This window comes from Harpia harpyja, chromosome 1 (assembly GCF_026419915.1).
Source record: "Harpia harpyja isolate bHarHar1 chromosome 1, bHarHar1 primary haplotype, whole genome shotgun sequence".
Lineage (NCBI taxonomy): Eukaryota > Metazoa > Chordata > Aves > Accipitriformes > Accipitridae > Harpia > Harpia harpyja.
Window position 1 is genome coordinate 35,508,630 of NC_068940.1, and position 19,508 is coordinate 35,528,137.

Consider the following 19,508-nt stretch of genomic DNA (forward strand, 5'->3'; position numbering starts at 1 on the left):
GCTTCCTTTAAATTCAACAAAAATGAACTGAAGGGCTATTCTGCATTTGAGTTATAAATCCTTGAAAATTTCAGTTTATAATGGAAATAATGACAGACCTTTAACTGTGGCTGCATGGATGGTGCTGGTATTAATAATGCAGAAGTACAAGGCAGGACAGCTCTTGGATGCTGATGACTGTTCAAGTGCCAAAAAACTCATTAAAATGACCTAAAGGAGGTTATACTGATATAACAACTTTTTTCCTCAGTGCCCTTCAACTATCGTAATTGCATAGTATACGAAACAACTTGAAAGATTCAGAAATGTGTAAGAAGTATAATCTCTGGCTACAGTGACCAGCAGCATAATTATATGAATACATTGTGTATTCTGCATCCTGTTCTTTCATTTTGAGAGCCCCCAGTTTCTGTAGATGATGAATAATGTGGTATCTAACTACAATATCAGCCCTAAATTGCTGGAATACCTATTCAACCTTAAATAATTGCTTTGGATTTGTGTTGATTCCAAGTAACGTAATAGTTATGACTAATTTGCAGTTATTAAATGTAAAAAAATTATATTACTTTAGTATTAGGATTCTGCAGATTTGTGAATAGGAGTAGTTGTTGTCAAGGGTATTTATGGGAGTTGCAGGAGCTTGCTAGCTCTAAGGATAAGGCCTAGTAGGGTCAATGACCTAAAATCAGGCTTGTCATGAGATTTGTTTTTCAAGATGTGAGGATTTTAATATTTCATTCTCACAACTTGTTACAGTGGGCCCACCAATGTACTTTTCATGGCTACATCCTTTGTGGTAATCAGAATTACTGGCTCTTCCAATGGTGCTGCATGGCACCTGCTAGCTCAGGCACCCAAACCACAGAAATAGTAGTGATATCTCTGCCTAATTCAGTGGAAAAGGGGACACATGGTTCCTGGGTAACCAGCAGTGTTAACTGTAGCCAGAAACACACCGTATAATATTGGCTTTGTGCAAAACACCACCTCGTCTGATGCAATAGTACAGCTAAGCAGGCCAGCAGCATTTGCTGCTATTTTGTGCTAAGGATATTTCACAAATGCCAGTTTTAATGGGTTACTTACACAGGCGAGGAAAGCCATGAATTGGTTAGGGGTTTTGTTTTGTTTTGTTTAAAGTTCAGTACGTGGTTTAGCAGGATCTGGACCACGCTGAGCTATAGTAATTTTGCAATGTACTGTATTTTGCAATGTACTGTACTTTGCAATGCACTGAACTAATATTTAGAGATAAAGCTCCAAATCAGTCCTTTGCAATAATGTATAATAGGTATTAATAGTAAGTGGGCCTTACAAAACGTTTGATGGCTGGAAATTGCTAGTCTAGAAGGGTACACAGGATTAAATGTTAAGTCTCTCAAATCGTACAAATTTACCTCAAAGACATTTTTACAATGCCTTTGGAGAACTCTTAAGTCTAAACTTCTTCTCATTGAATAACCAATCCTGGCCTAAAGTATAGTGTAATGATGCTTATATATCGCTCTACTGCCTCTGCAAACGTACTTCAGCCAATTTCATAAAATACTTCAGCTCCCAGGGTAAGAGATGCCGCGGCAGTAGCAGTCAGCCAGCTCTTCAGTAGCACTCCAGCGACATGGCACCCAGGCTGAAGTGTTTCTGTGAGAGAAACATAGGAAGTACTTCAAATATTTTGCAAGCAGGGAAACCAATTGATCTCAGCCCCGTGGTCTCCAGCCAAGTGGGAGCAGAAGGTTAAGGGCCTACAATTAAGACCGAGAGATCTTCATCTAGGACTCGAGCATGACAAAATGGCAGGCTGCTTTTACAGGAGGCCTCGCTGCCTAGCAGCGTGGATTTGCTGCACTTTCGCTGAGAGGAGAGGGGCTCTTCGCGGAGCGTCGGGCACAGGCAGGCCTTTGGAGGTTGCGCCTGATGGGGAATTAACAGGTGAGGAACCAGCTCTCCCCCACAGCAGACTCTGACCACGAGTGGCTTCCCCCCGTGCCTGCCGCTGAGGGGGCGGCTCCCCCCCGGGGGTGCGGGGCCGCCCGTGCCGAGGTGCACGACAGGGCTGAGCCCTTTCTCCGCCTGGCCGAGGAGCAGGGGGAGTTTAAGGGAGTGAGGGCCGGCTGGGAGGCTTTGGGAGTGGGGCTGCGGGCAGGGTGGTCAGTGAGGCGGCGGCGGGGCGCAGGGGGTGGCAGGCGTGCTGTGGTGGGAGGTCTGTGGGCGAGCAGGCCGGCAAGGTAGTTCAAGGGCTGGAGTGCAAGGCAGGGCCAGGGGGTTGTCCTGAAAGCCCGTGATTTGCCCTCATTTTTAACCTTGCCTTTTGAACAGGTTCAGTCAGCAGCATATGCGGCCTTAGAGCTGGTGGAACCTTGCCCTAAATCGGGAGTGCGGAAAAAAATGGGGACAGGAGAAGAGCGTGACGGGGACAGGATAACTGGGGTGAAGGAGAGGAGCAGTGCCAGTGAGCACAGTGTGGGACTCGACATGCAGACGGTGGCAAGTGTCCCCCCAGAGTGGTGCCTGTCTCCTGAAAAGGGTGAAAAACACTTGCTGACACTACAGACAGTGTGTCTGAAGGCAGAGGAAGAGGACTTGGAGGGAGTCTGCCAGAAAACTGCCCACCCGCAGAAGGGGGTGGCGATGGCAGCAGTGGCCGGGGCAGTTGTGCTGCAGCCGGCAGTGCAGCAGGGGCAGGGTGTGCTGCACAACATGCCGGCAGGCATGGCTGTAAGCGTGCAGGAAGGTATCTGTGTTTTTTATGACGTAGGGCTGGCACAGATTAACGTTCTGCAAGAAAAAGGGCAAGCAAACAGCTCAGAAAGCGAGCCAACAGGGAAACCACCAGACATGCTACTGATTGAGGTACAAGTTCTGGATGTGGTGAAGATGGCGATATGTTAGCTGTTAGCTTGTACTATCACGCTGTACTTCAATAGTATTTTTTCTAAGCATTCAAATTTGTTGAAGTATCTAATCCTTTGTACAGCTTTTTATAATCTCATCCCATGTTTAAAAAGGCAAACTAAAAAATTTAGCCTTTCTAGATGACTAACCTGTTGAAATTCAGACAAGCTTTTAATTTAATTTGCCAGTTTCGTGCTATTTGGTTTGACAGCCTAGATCTCTTAAGTAGCATTAGACAATTTCCCTTCTTCTCCTGCATTAGTACAATACTGCAGTCGTCGTTAAAGCTGGATGTGTAATATAGTCTCATTTGAAATGCATTTTATTAAAAGGACACGCAAACATTGGTATTTATCCTCTGCTAGCTATTGGTTTTATAATAATTTTTTTTCTTTTAAAACTCATATGCCACCCTAGATAATTTCCGAGGTATGGTCATATTTAAGTTTATCTAGTGCAAAAAGTATCACAACCTTGTTGACTGCCATATGACAAAGAAAGCATTACAATTAGGCTGCAAAAGTCCTGTATTGGTTTGGTAAAAAATTGAGAGCACACTTTCTTCTTGTTGTTTTCTTTTAAAAGGCAAATGTACTGAAATTAAATTTTAAATATTTTTTAAAAAGTGAGGATACAAGTGATGATGCTCTGAAACTTTATATAAAATTTTGAAGAGCTGGGGCTCAATTTTAGTAATTGTTCACTTCCCAGTTAGGCTGCTCTATGTTAAATGCAAATTTTTTGTTGCAGTTTTGTCCATCACATTTAAGGCTGAAAATCAAATTTAATTAGTAGCTTGCATCTTGTTGATAGCTTAGTTGTTTTGCCACTAGTGACTACCTTTGATTAGGGAAGTTGTAAAATGTTTTCTTTTTTAAATAGAGATAATGATGTCATTGCATTTGAAAATAAGGTCCAGCAACTGACCCCATCTGAAGAGAGGGGAGGAAAGGAACTTTTTTTCACTCTTGGGGAAGCAAAGAGTCAGAGCTGCAAAGCTAGTGATGATTTGTCAGACTCATGTGATGAAGGTAAAGAGCAGGAATATGCAACTCCATCAGAACAAACAGTTGTAAGAAATCCCAAGAATGTAAAATTTCAGATTTGTGCTCCGCATCGGAAAAAAGGTAAAAAGTTAATAATATTTGTAGTTCATTTTTAGATAACATAAGTTAGATTTTGAAGTGAGGTTGAAACTTAGTATTAAGTATTCACAATGTCAATTGTTAAGTTTAGGTTAGGTTAAATCTAACATTGTGTGGATATTTGGAAGAAGGAATAATACCCTTCAGCCTGATGTCATCTGTGATGTGTTCAGGAGAGACTTTTTGGATGGCATTTAGAAATTAATGGTCTTTTGAACAATATGTAGCATTTGAAACCTCCAGGGAGATTTCAAAGTTAATATTGTACAAATGCCTGTGAATAAACCTAGTAACTCACTTGGTCTTAGTTCTCTCATTCAGTTTCAAAATGTGCTTGTTCAGGGGTTTATGGATGAGCTTAGAGTGGTTACAAGTTGCTGGCTGAGGGTGGTGGGCAATTATCAATGCCTGTCAGTAAGGTATCTCCCAGAACCTAAGTAACAGAAAATGGCTGATTTAAGATTTTAGGAGTGTAAAAGTATGTTGCAGAAGTTAAGGACTGACTTAGAAGGGAATGGATAAGCAACTGTTTCCCTAGAAACTGTGTCTACTGTAAAAGTTGGATGACATCAGTAATGTTGAAGAGTCTGTAAACGTGTGTCGTAGTATCTTGATATTAAGGTATCTTGGCTGAGGTTTTTAAAGTATGGATATTGTACAAATTGTTAATGTCCCTTGTTTTAGTTTCTGCATTTATAGGAAGCACATTTGAGCAGCTTTAACAAAGCTAACAGTGTTCTTTTGTGTGGGCATGAATCCACAATGAATAAATAACAATAAAGCATTTTTGTTTGCTGTTATTGAAGTGAAGTGTTAGCTGCACATCTCTGTGTGATATAAAGCATTGTATAAAATACATTTTGGTCTCAGCATGAAAATCATTACAGAGTGTGCACTTGGGAGCCGAGACAACTGTTCTGGAAAGGCTCTTCAAATATGACGTATTTGCCATTTCGCAGTTTCAAATCTTCCTCAAAACTGAAAGTGTTGCACATTTACTCTTAACTTGTTAATCTCAAAAGAAATTCATTACTGCTGTGCCATTAACTTGGAAATGTTATGTAATCCAGAAAGCATAACTTTATTCTATGACTCCTTCAAGGAATTGATCTTTTTTTCCTCAAATTCAACTAATAATTTTAAAGAGGCTTTTATATTGTGATGTTTTTTACATACACTTTATGGATTCAGGACTACCAGAAAGCTGAGAATAGCTTAACCTGCCATTTCCAAATCTTTGAACAAGCTTACTTAGTACTAATTATACAGTTGTCATCAAGAAGTGTGTTGCACAGGTTCTGAGTGCCTTGATGAACCATGTCTGAATGGTACTATCAAGAGAGGAAGTTTCATCCTGTCTTGGAGATGAAAGCTAGGCTAGGAGATAGGTTTCCTGGGATTAGGTTCTAAACTGTGTCACTAACACATGGCACTATTTTGTGGGCAATTACTTAAGTCTTAAATAGATACAATACTTTCTGACAGCTTGATTTTTTGTAATGTGTTTTGAAGTCCTTTTATGTAAAAGTATGAAGTAGTTTTACCCGAAGTAGAGGAACTATATTGAAATTGGTACTATTTTTTTTAAAAGTAAAGTCATTATTTTGTGGCTTGTATGATCTAAATATGTCTTTGTTCCCACAGGAGAAAAAACAGTTTTCAGCTGTGGTTTGTGCACGTTCACCTCGCTTAGAATATCAAGTCTTAATCGTCATGTGAAAACCCATTCTGATGAGAAACGTCATGTGTGTCACCTCTGCCTTAAGGCTTTTCGTACAGCTACTCTCCTGCATAACCATGTGAATGTACATACAGGTATCTAATGTGTGAAAATACTTCATTTTATATGTTGTCTGCAAAATTTAATTAACATGCAAATAATTTTGTCTTAGAGCTGTATTCTGTGATAATTTTGTGCTCAGAAGTTTTTCTGATTTCGTTTGGAGTTCCACACAGAAAAGACATGGTCTGTAGTTAGTAACTCTCTGTGTATGTATTAATTTATTTTGTTAAATACCATTCTAAAAATTATTGTCAACTGAATAGTGACTTCAGTTGTGTCTGATTCCTACATGCATAACAGATTTTTTTGGTGATGTTTTCATTTGCTGTATAACCATATGAAGCAAATTGATAAATCGTGTTTATAATAAACTTCTGGTGTACATTTATTGTATACAAAAACTCAGAATCTCAGAAGACGTTCTATTAAAAAATTGTGCAAGTTGACTTAAGGCAGACAAATCATACCATTGTGTTATTAAACAAAATTCTGAGAAACAATATATTCTTACAGGGACCAGACCCTATAAATGCAGTGACTGTGATATGGCATTTGTGACCAGTGGTGAGCTTTCACGACACAGGCGTTACAAGCACACTTTAGAAAAACCTTTCAAGTGTTCAGTGTGTAAATATTCTAGTGTAGAAGTAAGTCCAGCCTTACTGAATCTTTTGGGAGAGTTTGTAGGCTTTCATATACTAAGATTTTAATGTACTGTCAAGTTATAACATTTTTGCACAGATTTTTAACCTTGCAAAGTTTCTACTAAATTGGGACCTACTCGTGCATATATTGTACTGTCTATGCCATCCTTGGTTATTGTCAGATTTCTATGAGAGATCAACTCAGTACATTACAGAGGTAGTTGCAGATGTCAAGCTACAGTATTAATACTTGGCTTGTGGTGTGGATGTATATATGTGTTCTGAATTAGGAGGAATGGCCAAACTTGTCATTCCTGTAATACTTAAATACTGTGAAAGAGGACTGTAGAGACCCTAAAGGTAGGGAGATCTGCTGGATCCCAGGAATCAGTGGCCCATGTATAATAGCATCGAAGCAAAGACCACCAGGCTCTGCTAATGGCCTTGGACCACACTGATGGGTTGAATTTGTCTGCTGTGTTACTGCAGTATTACTGCAAGATAGCTGATTACTAAAACTTTATGGTGACATGCATTTCATTTGTATGCACATCTTTTCATCCCCATTGCCCCTCAAAAAAGGAACAAGTAATCTGAATTCCTTGAATTCTTACTTTGTCCATGTAGTAGTATTTATAAATTAGTTGCTTCAAATTAGTATTTGTACAATTATTTAGCTTTTTGAAACTAGTTAAGTTTTAAGGGCGTTTTCTTTTTTATTATACTAAAATTACTGCTAGACAATGTGTTTGTGTGAATTTGATCCTACAAAAGCATACTTGGTCCTCCTTTATACTTAATTCCATAAACTTATATTTTAATTGATTATGTCTCTAATGTAAATGTTACTGCAGCAAATTTCTTGGTTTTATACTAGGCAAGCAAAATGAAACGACATATTCGCTCACATACAGGAGAGCGTCCTTATGCCTGTGACCTTTGCAGTTATGCTAGTAAGGATGCATATAAACTGAAAAGGCACATGATAACTCATTCAGGTAGGACTCTGATGTAATGATCAAGTTTATGTCCTTAGGCCCTTAACATTCGTAGGGTTAGAGTGATCTAATTTCAGACTGTAAATTAGCACTTTTTAAATTTGTGATTTTGAGTAAAAACGTGCCTGAAAAACATGTTCTCTTTAAATTTTCTCTATTTGGCTATTGGAAGTCTAGCTGTACAGTGCTAGTAGTTACAATCCTGCTGTTCTTCCTAAACTCTTTTTATTTTAGAAAAATATTTCATTTATGTGGTCTTGTTTTCTGTGGATCAAGTTGTCACTTTTATTTCTCAATTAGTTAATTTTATATGGAGATGTATCTGATGGGAGAGTTTAAAATGTCTGTTCAAAACATGGACGTCGTTGTGGCCCCAAATTGCTAGTAACTAATTTGATCAGCAAAGAATTAAATTGTTTTAACATTGAAAGTAGTGCATTCCAACCATGGCTCTGTAATGTGCATGCCTTCTGAGAAGGCAGTTAATATCTATCATACACTTCAGGGTTTAACTTGGCTCAATTATGGTATGTAATGTAGGTTATGATTAGTGTTTTAGTCTGAATCAGAGTGTGAGAATGTGGTTTGAATCAAATCTTCCAAATATCCCCATTTACCATGCTTTGGTTCATATCTTGAGGCAGTTTGGTGCAATTAAACTGAATTCTTTTTTAATGAGAGTCAATCAGAAGAGTCCAGCCAGAAGAGTCCAAGAGACTTAGTCCACAGAACCAGTCTGGAGTTGGTTCAAAATCTGTGTGCATGTTGGGTCCTCAATATTAGCTGTTTCTCTCTTATTAGACTGTGTCGATTGCCAATGTTGATGTAATTTTTGATGATATTCACACCCCGTGACTTTCTGGGGAAGAAAGGCAAGAAAATAATTTACCGCTTTCTCTTCCACCATTATCAATGACTGGTGTTGAATCACTTTTACCATGATGTTGTTACAGCTGTTAACTTTCTCTCCTTGCACATTTGAGGATAATTCTGCATTTCTGTACATTAAATATTCAAGACAGAATAGAATATAATTAAAATAATTCCTGATTAATAGTCTAGAATTATATTAATGGCTTTATGCTTCATCAGTTTGACTCGCAGATTCTGGAAGCCGAGTTTTTGCATTGTAATCAGCTATGTAAACTTGTTTAGCCTTTTGTTCATTGTCAACTAATAGTAACATTTTGGTTGGTCTGGAGACTGTTGCTGTTAGAACATGGATGTTGAGATCTGTGGGAATTTTGCATTTGTATGTAGAGTTTCTAAGTATATGTTATTTTAATATGTTTTTAATAGGTGAAAAACCCTATGAATGTTATGTTTGCCAGGCCAAATTCACTCAAAGTGGTACCATGAAAATCCATATGTTACAGAAGCATGGAGAAAATGTGCCAAAATACCAGTGTCCACATTGTAGTACCTTTATTGCACGAAAAAGTGACTTGGGTGAGTTTAAAGGAAAAAACTGAAAATTAAATGTAGAGATAATTAGAGGTTAAATCTCTAATTTTCACTGCTTACAATGATACGAAATAGGTTATATATGACTTTATATCATTACAGAATATTTCTATGGAAAATGTATTCATTGTTTTACAGGTAAGTTCCTCCTGCAAGGAGATGTGGTGACATCTTGTGGTTGATGTTTTAATTTGTTTAAAATGCAAAGTAGCAAACATTCAGTTGGTGGTTTTTTTTGCTTAACACCTGTGGCATTGTGATCTTCTTTTTTTCAGTAAGAAGGTACCTCACAAAAATACATGTCCAGGTTGTATTGAAAAGTTTTTTCTCAAAGCCACAGAGACCAGTTAGCTCTGTATAAAGCCATTTTAGTTCTTGCATTCTGTTTCTTTTTCAGCTCTAGTTAAAATATGTATATGCATCTAGCTATATGAGAAACTAAATAGATTGAATGTTTTAGTATATATGGTTTTTGCATATACCAAATCAGCTTTTACCTCTTAATCTAAAATTGTACTGCGTGTTTAGCTGCTGAGCGCATTTTCCGTGTAATTTAAAGAAATACATGTAATTGCATTAGTTAGTAAAGTGCAATTTAACTTTTCAGTCAGAGTTCATCAGTCCAGCAGACAATGGTTTTACTATGCTTCAAGCATTCAAAACTCTTAGAATTCTAAATTCTATTACATCAATGTCAAAGATTATTTTCGGGCTATATAACATTCATGAAACATTGAAGGTGATACAATAAACTCAAACGCCTCTTTGCTAGTTGGGGTCTTTTGCCCAGAATGCAAAGAACAAACCACTGCATAAGTTCATCTTCATTCTGTATGCAGAAAGTGGAATTTTTTGCTTTGCCATCAGTATCAAACAGTACTGATATACAGGTTGATACTGAAAATATAAATTAAAATTATAATTGTAACTGAAAATATAAATTAAAATTTTTCCTTGTACAATCCACAGTTCTTGAAATACAAGCTGTCATGATTTTCTGGGAATTTTATATACTAAATTTTTTAACTACTCTTCTTTGCAACAGTACTTGCTTCAAGTACCAGTAAAGTTGTCCCTATCCATACATTTCATATGTAAATTCATCTTCTTTTCTAGGAAGAAAATGTTTTTGTACAGATGAGAGTTTTATTAATAAATCAGTGTATTAGAAATATAGCATTAGAAATATAGCATATTTACTGTATTTGAGGCAATATAGCTCAATTACCAACAAAACCTATATAAAATTTTATGTTTCCAGAAAGATATGAAAAAGCTGTACTAAAAAAATATTTAGACATAGAAAGATACATTTAGCATCTATTTATATTTTCAAATAAAGATCCCATTGAAGTCTATTAAATATTTGAAGCTAGAAGTGGAATTGTTGTTTACATACATACAATTTCTTTGTTCATGTATTTTTGCACTTTTAATATTCTAAATACTACTTTGAGTAGCATTTTCAAATTAATTTTTGTGTATAGACAAAAGCAGGCAGTTACCAGAATTTTTGAAAGGATTTGATTTGTTAAATGATTTCCACTAAAATCAGTAAGATTTAGGCTTATAACTCCTTAATTTCTCTGGAAAGTTACAACATCTTGCTGCAACTTTAGTTATCTTAAACTAATTTGAAAAATCGCCTATTTGGCGATTTTACCCCTACTGCAGAGGACACAGAAGGTTCTTTTTTGTGTCTTCCTCTATGATGTATGAATTACTGAGGGCTGTGCACAGTCTAACTCCTGTTCAAAATTGTGGAAATCAAAAATTTACCACTAAAATTAGTTGTTTTTAATAACTGTTCAGGTATCCACTTGCGAAATCTGCATTCCAACATGGCAGTGGCAATTAAATGCAGTTACTGTGAAGCTGTTTTTCATGAGCGCTATGCTTTTACTCAGCACAAGAAGACTCATAGAAATGAAAAAACATTCAAATGTGATCAGTGCAGCTACGCATGTAAGCAGGTATTTAAATTCACCGAAAAATTATTGCTTACTCAATTGATGGTTTGGCAGGGTAGCGTTGGCTTTGGGGTTATATTTACCTTAAGAAGATAAAAACTTTTGTGACTGAAATCTAATTAAAACAGTGTAGTTATATTTATTTGCAAGATAAATGGTTCACAAATAACCAGTAAAATTGAAATGCTGGAAACTCTGAGGGTATCTTCTTGATAAATCTTTTGTACATGAACTGCTTAGATGTATAAAGTAAAAGCAATGGCTTTCGGTGACATTGTGATGAGAACAAAATAAAATATTCGCGCCTTAAATGTGATTTTCAGTGGTGTCACAGAATAAATTCAGTCTGAACTGAAAATTTTATTTTAAAGAATACAGTTAAGGTAGCATTGCTTTGGCCTTGGTATGTTGGAATGTACCATTGCTCCATTCTGATTATTTTCTCTGCTAACCTTAATAAGGTTAGGAGGAAAACGTCTGACCTTCTCGCAAGTCAGTGGGCAGTATCCCTATGTGTTCTTCAGCAGCTGCCTACAGTGGCGGATGATTAAGGAGTCTGTGCAACATCCTTGCCCTTTTCTGTGTGCCTGTGTGGTTTTTTGAACGTGTGTCACAGAGCTGGATAGTTATGTTACAGATATTTTCCTTGTTTCAGGAGCGACGCTTAATTGTACATAAACGAACCCATTCTGGTGATAAGCCCTTCACTTGCTCGTGCTGCAGCAAAAGCTTTCAACGGAAGCAGCTTCTCACTCTTCACTTTAGGAAGAACCATGACTCTAATATTAAGCCTAGAGTTTATGAATGCCCTGAATGTGGTAAGGGCTATTCACTCCGGGTAAGATACTTCCTTTCAAGGAATCTCAGTGGAGTTATCTTTAGCTAAGTATTGCAGATCATAGTGTCACAAAGGACTGAGAGTAAAAAGCAGTGTACTGGCTGGAATGTTAACTCCTTAATGCTAAGCCAGCACAACTTGTTTGTTTTCTTTCTGAAACCTTACATTGACTGACTAATAAAGAACTTTACAGTACTCCCCTTTAGGTAGAAAATACCTGCCACACCATATTTTCGGGGTTGGTACTGGTTTGTACAATCCAGTATTGAAGTTACTAATGTTTAATACAGTAGTCTTTTTAAAACAAATAAAAAGGCAATGTGGAGGTATGAATTTTAAGGCAAATTAAAGAACTTGGAAAGATAATTGAAGTGAAAGGGTGCTAGGACCAGTTCAGCAAGAAAAGTAAGAAATTATTATTCACTACTTCAAAACCATATGTAGTGAGAACATATATCTGGTTTTGGGTTAACTGTGCACACTTTAGTGCACACTAAAGTAAATGTAAGCTTTTTTCCACATACAGATTTTACATGTAAAACTTTATTGCTTATCCAGGAACCAGAAAATGATAAATTTGATTTTATACCCACCAAATGGCAATGTTCCTTCAAAGCAGAATTTTAATATGTATTCTGGAAAATCTTCAGGAGTTTTATGGAGGTTGTTAACTAAGTCAGCCTTTCACTTAGTGTTCCAAAATTTGTCTGTCAGAACCATATTTGTTTTTTGTGTGTGTGTTAAATTGCTTACATACATTAATATTTGATTCATCTATTTATGCTTCATTATGCTAACAGAATAATATGCATAAGCATGCTGAAAATTGTGGATTGGTGAGGGCAAAAACTGCTACACCCAGAAAAAGAAGCAAGGGCAAAAATAAAACCCATGAGAACCCAAAGCGTGTTAAGCAAGAAGGTAATCAGCAAATAAATTAGAATTTAATCATGTAAATTAGAATCAAGACTGAAAGGCTAAGGCAGTAAATCTCCCCTGCTGTTTAATTACTGTTTCACAATGAAGCTAATTTAAGTGCTAATAATGGACGAATACTTCAGAATAGTCTTTATTGTGTGTCAGAAATTTTTGTCATCTGCGTTGGGTCATTGCTCAGGTACCCGTTCTGGGACTTCTATTCCCTTGCTCCTGCAAACATCTTCCTAAACTCCCTGCTTAGCAATGCTACAAATGTGTTTTTCTTTTCCCTTTTACAAATTCCCTTTGCCTTTATAAAGGAAGATGAAATACATCATTACTGAGTTGAGCCATAGAAAGTTTTCTTAAGAGCTCATGATTTATAATATACTGCTTTAATACAGACCAGATTGAAAACTTTTCAATTTCAGAACTCAGACTGCATGTTAATACAAAAGATCTAGCACATCTTAATAAATAAATTGTTCATCTTCTTTCTCTCGTTCTTAGACCAGATAGCGATCAAATAATAATAAAAATGCTACTGATTTAAATAGCTAGCATCATTCTTCTGTCATACTGCAGAGGTGATCAGGCCAGTTTATAAAGCTCTTGGTTCAGCATGTCTGTGCAATCAGAAACTCACTTGTAATTACTTAAAGTTACTCATTGTGGATAGCTCTTGAGCACTGAGTGTTTATTATTAAACTTCAATATAAACCAAAAGATGGTCCATAGTTTATCTCTTTCCTTCTCTCTTCTGCTTCCTCATCTATTCTCACTATGTTAAGATTCCCAGAAAGTAAGTTCAGGTTTTGGCAGACCAAAATGGTAGACTAATTGGTAAGTTATATCTTGTCAGCAAGAACTCCACAGCAATAATTTAAGTGCCTTTTCTATCTGGGTTATGCTAGTACATTCCTGATACAATCTTTTATGTTTTATCTTATTTGCAACTCTAAAAACGTACGGAGTATTTTTTTTATTCTCTCAAATAAACCTTAGCCTGTTACCACATAGGTAGTAATATTCTAGTATTTTCACCTTACAGTCTAAATTTGACCCAAAGGAGGTGTCTGCTCATAAATTAATTTATGTGCATTTCTGTTGAATTAGACAAAGCACAATGCACAATATTCAGTTAGGTCAGGCCGTGGGCAGGAACCCTGTATCCTCGTGCATCCTGCCTTCCCTTTGTCTGTTTGATCTAATGCTGAATCTCTGCATTGTTGCAGGGTGAGAGCTGGTCATTTGTTTCTGAGGTCACCTTCAGGGCAACCAGGGCCAAAAAGATAGCTTTGCCTGACCAGAATATCCTGTCATTTTTTGCCCCTCTGCTTCCTAGATGCTGTTTGAAAGCCATGGTAGTCTCCTTGATAGGATACTTCAGGTGATTTTTATGGAGTAAGGGACAAGCATGGAGATACATCTAAGGCCTAGGTGTCCTAAAACCTTATATTTTGGTATCTACAAATTGTATCTACACTGATTTGTGGCCAGTGACACTGATAAAATTTGACAGTGAAAAGAAGAAATGTTGGAGCTTTTCTGAATCTAATGAATATATATCAGCAGCTGAGTTTACATTAGCATTGACACTTCTGTTTTCACTGGTAAGGCTGTAATGGTATGGTTACAGAGAAATGTTACAGCTGCAGTGTTTATGTTTTTGCAATAATTAGATTTTGCAGTTTATTAATGTTTTGCTACGTGCAAACAATTTCTTTCGGTTTCTTGCAGATACTTTCATCTGGAAGCTTGATTTTCTAGCGCTAAGATAATGTGTCTTTACATGTTGTTCATGGAAATAGTCAGTCCCTTAATTGACTCACACAAATATAAGAAATTTCTGTGCTGGTTCCAGAAGGCTTTTCCCCAAAGTTGACACTTGCGAGTGTATATCACTGTCCACTTCTTGCACAACTTGGAAGGGCCTGTGGGATCCTGTATGTGGCTTTACAAAACATTACTTGTGCGACTGGTGCTGTCAATGATTTGCTGTCCCTAGTAATTAAAAAAGAAAGTGCATGTATATGACAATTGAATTTCCAGTTAAATAATGCTTAGTTTTCCTGTGATAAGAATACCATGGGTACTACTCACTAACATGGCTCGTAATGTAATATTCAACATAAAATATTTTCATTCTCCAAATAAACTGTAAGATAAAAGATACACTGTTGTTATATATTGGCAGTATTTTCTCCACTAAATTAAATTGCCTGTTTGTTAAGTTTATTGAAATATTTCCTTGTCTTTCTGGTTAATCACCACAATATTTAATTTTTTTTGCAAAGTTGACCTGGAATCATTCCAAGATGTCTCCACTGTGAAAAATGAACATCGTGCCAGTGAGATTGTTCCTGTTTTAGATGGAATAGAAACAGCAACTCCGAGAGAACAGAAAACAGAAATGACTTGTGAAATGATTCTCAACATGATGGACAAATAATGCACGAACAGACTCTGGTCTTCCCTGTTTTTACTGGTTGTAACTGACCAGTTCAAAGTGTGTAACTACGTCCAGTTAGAAAGCTAGAAAAGACGCTGATTGAAAGCTGTTGAAGCCCTTCTGTGCTCGCTTTTCTTCTTGTTGCAATTTCTACTGTGTGACCTAAATAACATCGCTAAAGTGTGAAAGTTATAGGGAACCTTCACCTGTTTTATTACATATGTGTAATAACAGAATGAAGAAAAAATTAGCTAATTTCAGAGTAATTTACGAAAAAGTAGATAGGTTTGTTTCACTTTGCATTTCATTTTTCTTCCAGATTCACTCATAGAATTGCATACTGATCTGAAGCAAATTTATTCCTCAGTAGCTCTATAGAATTGAGAGCTGCATGAACTTCAGTCTCTTTGTACTTTCCTGAGGTGAGCATATGAAAGGCAATGATTTTTTAATGCAAGGAACATTTACTAAATCTCCTTTCTGCAAACACATTCATTTCTAATGGAATTCATGATGCTAAAATACAGTTTTGTGCTAAAAAGGCATGGGATTTTATGCCCCATAGTTCTAGTAATTATTTAATGTTATTAGCTCCATTCTCTTTTCCCAGTGGTTTTCAATAGGTATAATGTTATTGTCTTCAGAAGACTTCCTTTAGTTTTACATCAGCATGGAAAATAGTGGCAGAAGCAGATCCCTTACTTTTTGGCTTGTTGTTAGAATATTAAGTTCCTGCAAGTTTGGGGGTGTGGCTTCACAGCTGGATCATGCTTCCTGTCCCGTCTTTTTCCCCATGTCCTGGGCATAATTTTCTTCCCTGTTTCAGCTCTAACAACTCTACAGCTGTAGGGTGAGTTGGATCAGCATGCAGATCTAATTAGAAACTAATCTTTTCTCTTCTCTTAGTTTTGGTCAGATGAATTAGCTGGACAGACATAGAGCTGCACAATCATTAAGAGTTGACAAAAATGAAGCAGCAGCAGTGTGTGCTGGTGTCAGAAAAGTGTGCAGGACCACCCCTTTTCTGGGAATGCATAACTTTCTGTCATCTTAAGCTATTTTTAGAGTGCAGGTAGTAGCTGTTTCCATCCTCTCTCTTTCCCCTTCAAACAGCCTTCTTGCAAGTGTTTCCGTGTAGGACTGTGATCATACATGTAGCACTAGGTCCAAAACACACCCATGACTTCAATTTTAGTTAGGTCTTCAATAAAGCACACTTGTATTATTTAGGAAAGTTAGTGTTTATAGTACATTTAAGAGTCAGAGAAATTTTAACTGTCAAATACAATTCTCTAACTTCTTTTAGGTTATAAGAACTACTGGTTTTACTGCTCTAATTAATAATTACTATAGTTAGAGTAATTACAGTAAGTCCTATTGATTTTTATGATTAGTTACAATGATCACAATTGCCATTTATGTACTGTTAGCTCATTTTTTTGTAATTTATAATTAATACTTGGAAACCTGTTCATAAACTCTTAAATACTTTTAAAATATTCATCTTTAATGCTGCTATTCTTATGTTACATTTCATTATAAATAAGCACCAGCATTACCAACCAATTTTAATAATACCAGGTCATATAACAAGTAAATAATTTGAATTAAATTGCCAAACTCTTATCCTAATTTCAAGATTAATGTCTGTGTTTAACTTCATTATAAGTATGATACAGAATTTGACCAGCATAAAATTGTTTGAGTTTGCATGTTGAGCAAGCTATGTTTGCTAGTTATGCCGATGGGATCAGGGGTAGTAAATTCTGCTGTGTGCTGTGCATTCCAAATGAGCTGCAGCTTGAGATCTAAATACTGGAACTTTCAACTTCTGTTACTTCAAAAAGTCTGTTAAAAATGAAAGCTTAGTTTTTGCCAGTTAGTATATTAAATTAACAGCTTTATACTATACTTGATAACATGTCTACATGCCTGTTCTACTAGGATAACTTTTTAAATTCAGCAGCTGTTCTGCTGTTAATATGGCCCAAACCAATGGCGTGCTTAGGAGCTTTAACTGTCACGCAATGTCTTAGGTATGTCCATGCACGTGGCAAGGAGATAAGGATGTCAGTATTAGCAAGAGGTACTTGCTGTCTTACAAGAGTAAATGATCCCATTTTAGAAGATATAGATCACTCTACACTAAAAGGCCTCAAGACCTTAACCAATCAGCTCAATCAAATATATGAACAGGAATGACCACTTTGGTAATAGAAACCTTATTTAGTTTTGTAGCGTATGCTTTTAGCAATCACTGAGAAGTCAGTGTATCTGAATTTATCAAAATTATTCATTGGTTTTGTCCTTTCGTTATAGTGGTGTTATCTGGGTGTTTAATAAAGGTTCATAATTATTGTTTTGTGTCCGTTTTCATAATGGTAATATTTATCCAGGTTTAGTAAGGTAATAATTTGTTCTGGCTGCCTTATCAATCACAGGACTTAAGAATGCTTTTGTCCATAATTGCTTAAATAATATTGTTGACTTTTTTCTTCTTGTGCTGTTTCCTTTTGTGTCATAGATTCTAAGCAGCAGATTTCTTTGTTAAAATTCATTTTAGAAGTTGTATAAATTACTTGATCAATTTTCTGAATATGTATTGTTCATTTGAATTGTCGTTAATAACAAAGCTGACTCATTTTGTGCTGACAGCTAAAAATCAGACTACATAAAGTGGAATATGAATGTAATAATAAAAGATCTTGTTACCTCTGAACTTGCAAAATGATTATTTAAGTAATTAGAACCTAGAAATATGTACTTCTGGAAATCAAGAAAGAATGCTTTGACCTCTTCAGGAGTCATTCCTAGAGGTCTCGTGCTTTTTAACCACAAAAGTGATTGTCCTTCACGATTAAGAATTTGCATCACTATGGCTTTCAGATATTTATTTTACAAAGGTAATTTAATTTAATGATACTATTCATATATTTGGACCAGTATGTAATAATTACATATTAATAAATAAAAGTATTAATATATTTTAAAAGAGTACATATTCTGAACAGATGCAAATTTAAAAATATTTTAATTTACTAATTATGGAGGAGTTGTTAAATATACAGGAATAATTCATGTCATGTAACAGATAATACTGAAGTATTCTATAGTATTCTCTAACAGTGTTCTCAGATAATTCCTTTATTTGGAAAAGAAGATTTCTACATAGGAGGATGCATGCATTCTGAGTTTCTTCCGCAAGCAGAAATTGTCTATGCTTTAAATAGTTAATCTGTGAGGAAAAGTACAGTTTCTGTACAGGCACATGTAACACATTGTAACCAGTAGATTAAAGCAGAGAAAGAGTAAAACCAGTACTTTGGATACATTTTTACTAATTGGGCTCCATAATATAACTGAGACCTTGAAGCACAGTAACTTCAACGATGCTAATATGTGGCATATGACGCTGCAAAAGTACATTTTGATTTAATCGATTAGAATGAATTGTCTTCTGAAACTTTGAAAAAATTGTTCCCCCCAAAATCCTAGAATCTACCAAGGAAATGAAGACAAGTAGCTATTGTCAGCAAGAGCGGGGCTGTAAGTTGGAACATGTGCTTGCATGGTAGCGTGTAATTAAGCATTGTGCTGTGAGTTGATGACTGATAGAGGTAATTAGAGGAGCTTCCTGTAGATGGCACCATACGTTCACATCTATTGAAGCAGGCAGAACAAATGATGCATGTCAAAGGTGCTTTGATTTTTTTGTCTTGGTTTTGACTTGGTAAGGTATCTTGCTGATGATTTTATACATGTCAAGGCTATATAAAAAGAGTTCTTTGTAGCTTTTTTCCTTAGCAGGCTAATAAGTCCTACTGTCAACTACAAAGTGCAGTCACCAATGCCAGGAAAGAGGATGGGGTATAGATACCTGTCTGTCTTGTGCTGAAGCACAGCTGTGCTGGGATGGGGCTGCCTTGTTGCTACTGAAATGGGCATCTGTGCCCAGTGCAGCTGGCGCAGCCCAAGCTGTGCAGCTGGTCCCTCCATGTTCATTGACTGTGATGCCTCTTCAACCCTGCGCGTGCCTTCGCTGTGTTTATCTTCTGCTCTGGCTTACGTGACTGAGTTGGCTCAGTGAAAAGTCAGGTGAGTGCCACCAGTGCAAGGGAGGTGTAGGGAGTATGCACTAGGAGCATGTTAATGTATTTTCTGTTGCTGATAAATCACTTTAACGTATCGTGAAAAATTATTGTTTAATGATAATTTAAGCTGTTTATCTAAGAAATCTCTAGTTAAAGAGATTTTAGGGCTTTTAACAAGCAATGGATTTGTTAGACAAATTTAAAAAGTCCTTTGAGATGAAGTGTGCACACAGGCCATGAGGAGTGATCTGGGCCTTCATAAAAGGGTGAGCTTGTCAAATCCTGGAGATGTCTTTTAAATTTTCTC

At 36.5% G+C, this 19,508-nt stretch overlaps 1 protein-coding gene across 1 annotated transcript; it reads left to right on the plus strand.

The window, feature by feature from the left end:
- Positions 1-2,634: 2,634 nt before the first annotated feature.
- Positions 2,635-15,110, plus strand: CTCFL (CCCTC-binding factor like). The gene is made up of 10 exons (XM_052783258.1): positions 2,635-2,856; positions 3,812-4,025; positions 5,688-5,858; positions 6,340-6,473; positions 7,348-7,468; positions 8,768-8,917; positions 10,745-10,905; positions 11,558-11,740; positions 12,541-12,661; positions 14,956-15,110. The coding sequence occupies exons 1-10, from the start codon at positions 2,635-2,637 to the stop codon at positions 15,108-15,110; spliced, it is 1,632 nt and encodes a 543-aa protein (XP_052639218.1).
- The last annotated feature ends 4,398 nt before the right edge of the window (positions 15,111-19,508 follow it).

Excerpts from the sequence above, each read along its gene's own strand:
- CTCFL (XM_052783258.1), top strand. The coding sequence starts at position 2,635 with ATGGCAGCAGTGGCCGGGGCAGTTGTGCTGCAGCCGGCAGTGCAGCAG. Across the intron at positions 8,918-10,744 it reads TGCACGAAAAAGTGACTTGG|GTATCCACTTGCGAAATCTG; the intron begins GTGAGTTTAAAG and ends ATAACTGTTCAG. Across the intron at positions 10,906-11,557 it reads GCAGCTACGCATGTAAGCAG|GAGCGACGCTTAATTGTACA; the intron begins GTATTTAAATTC and ends TCCTTGTTTCAG.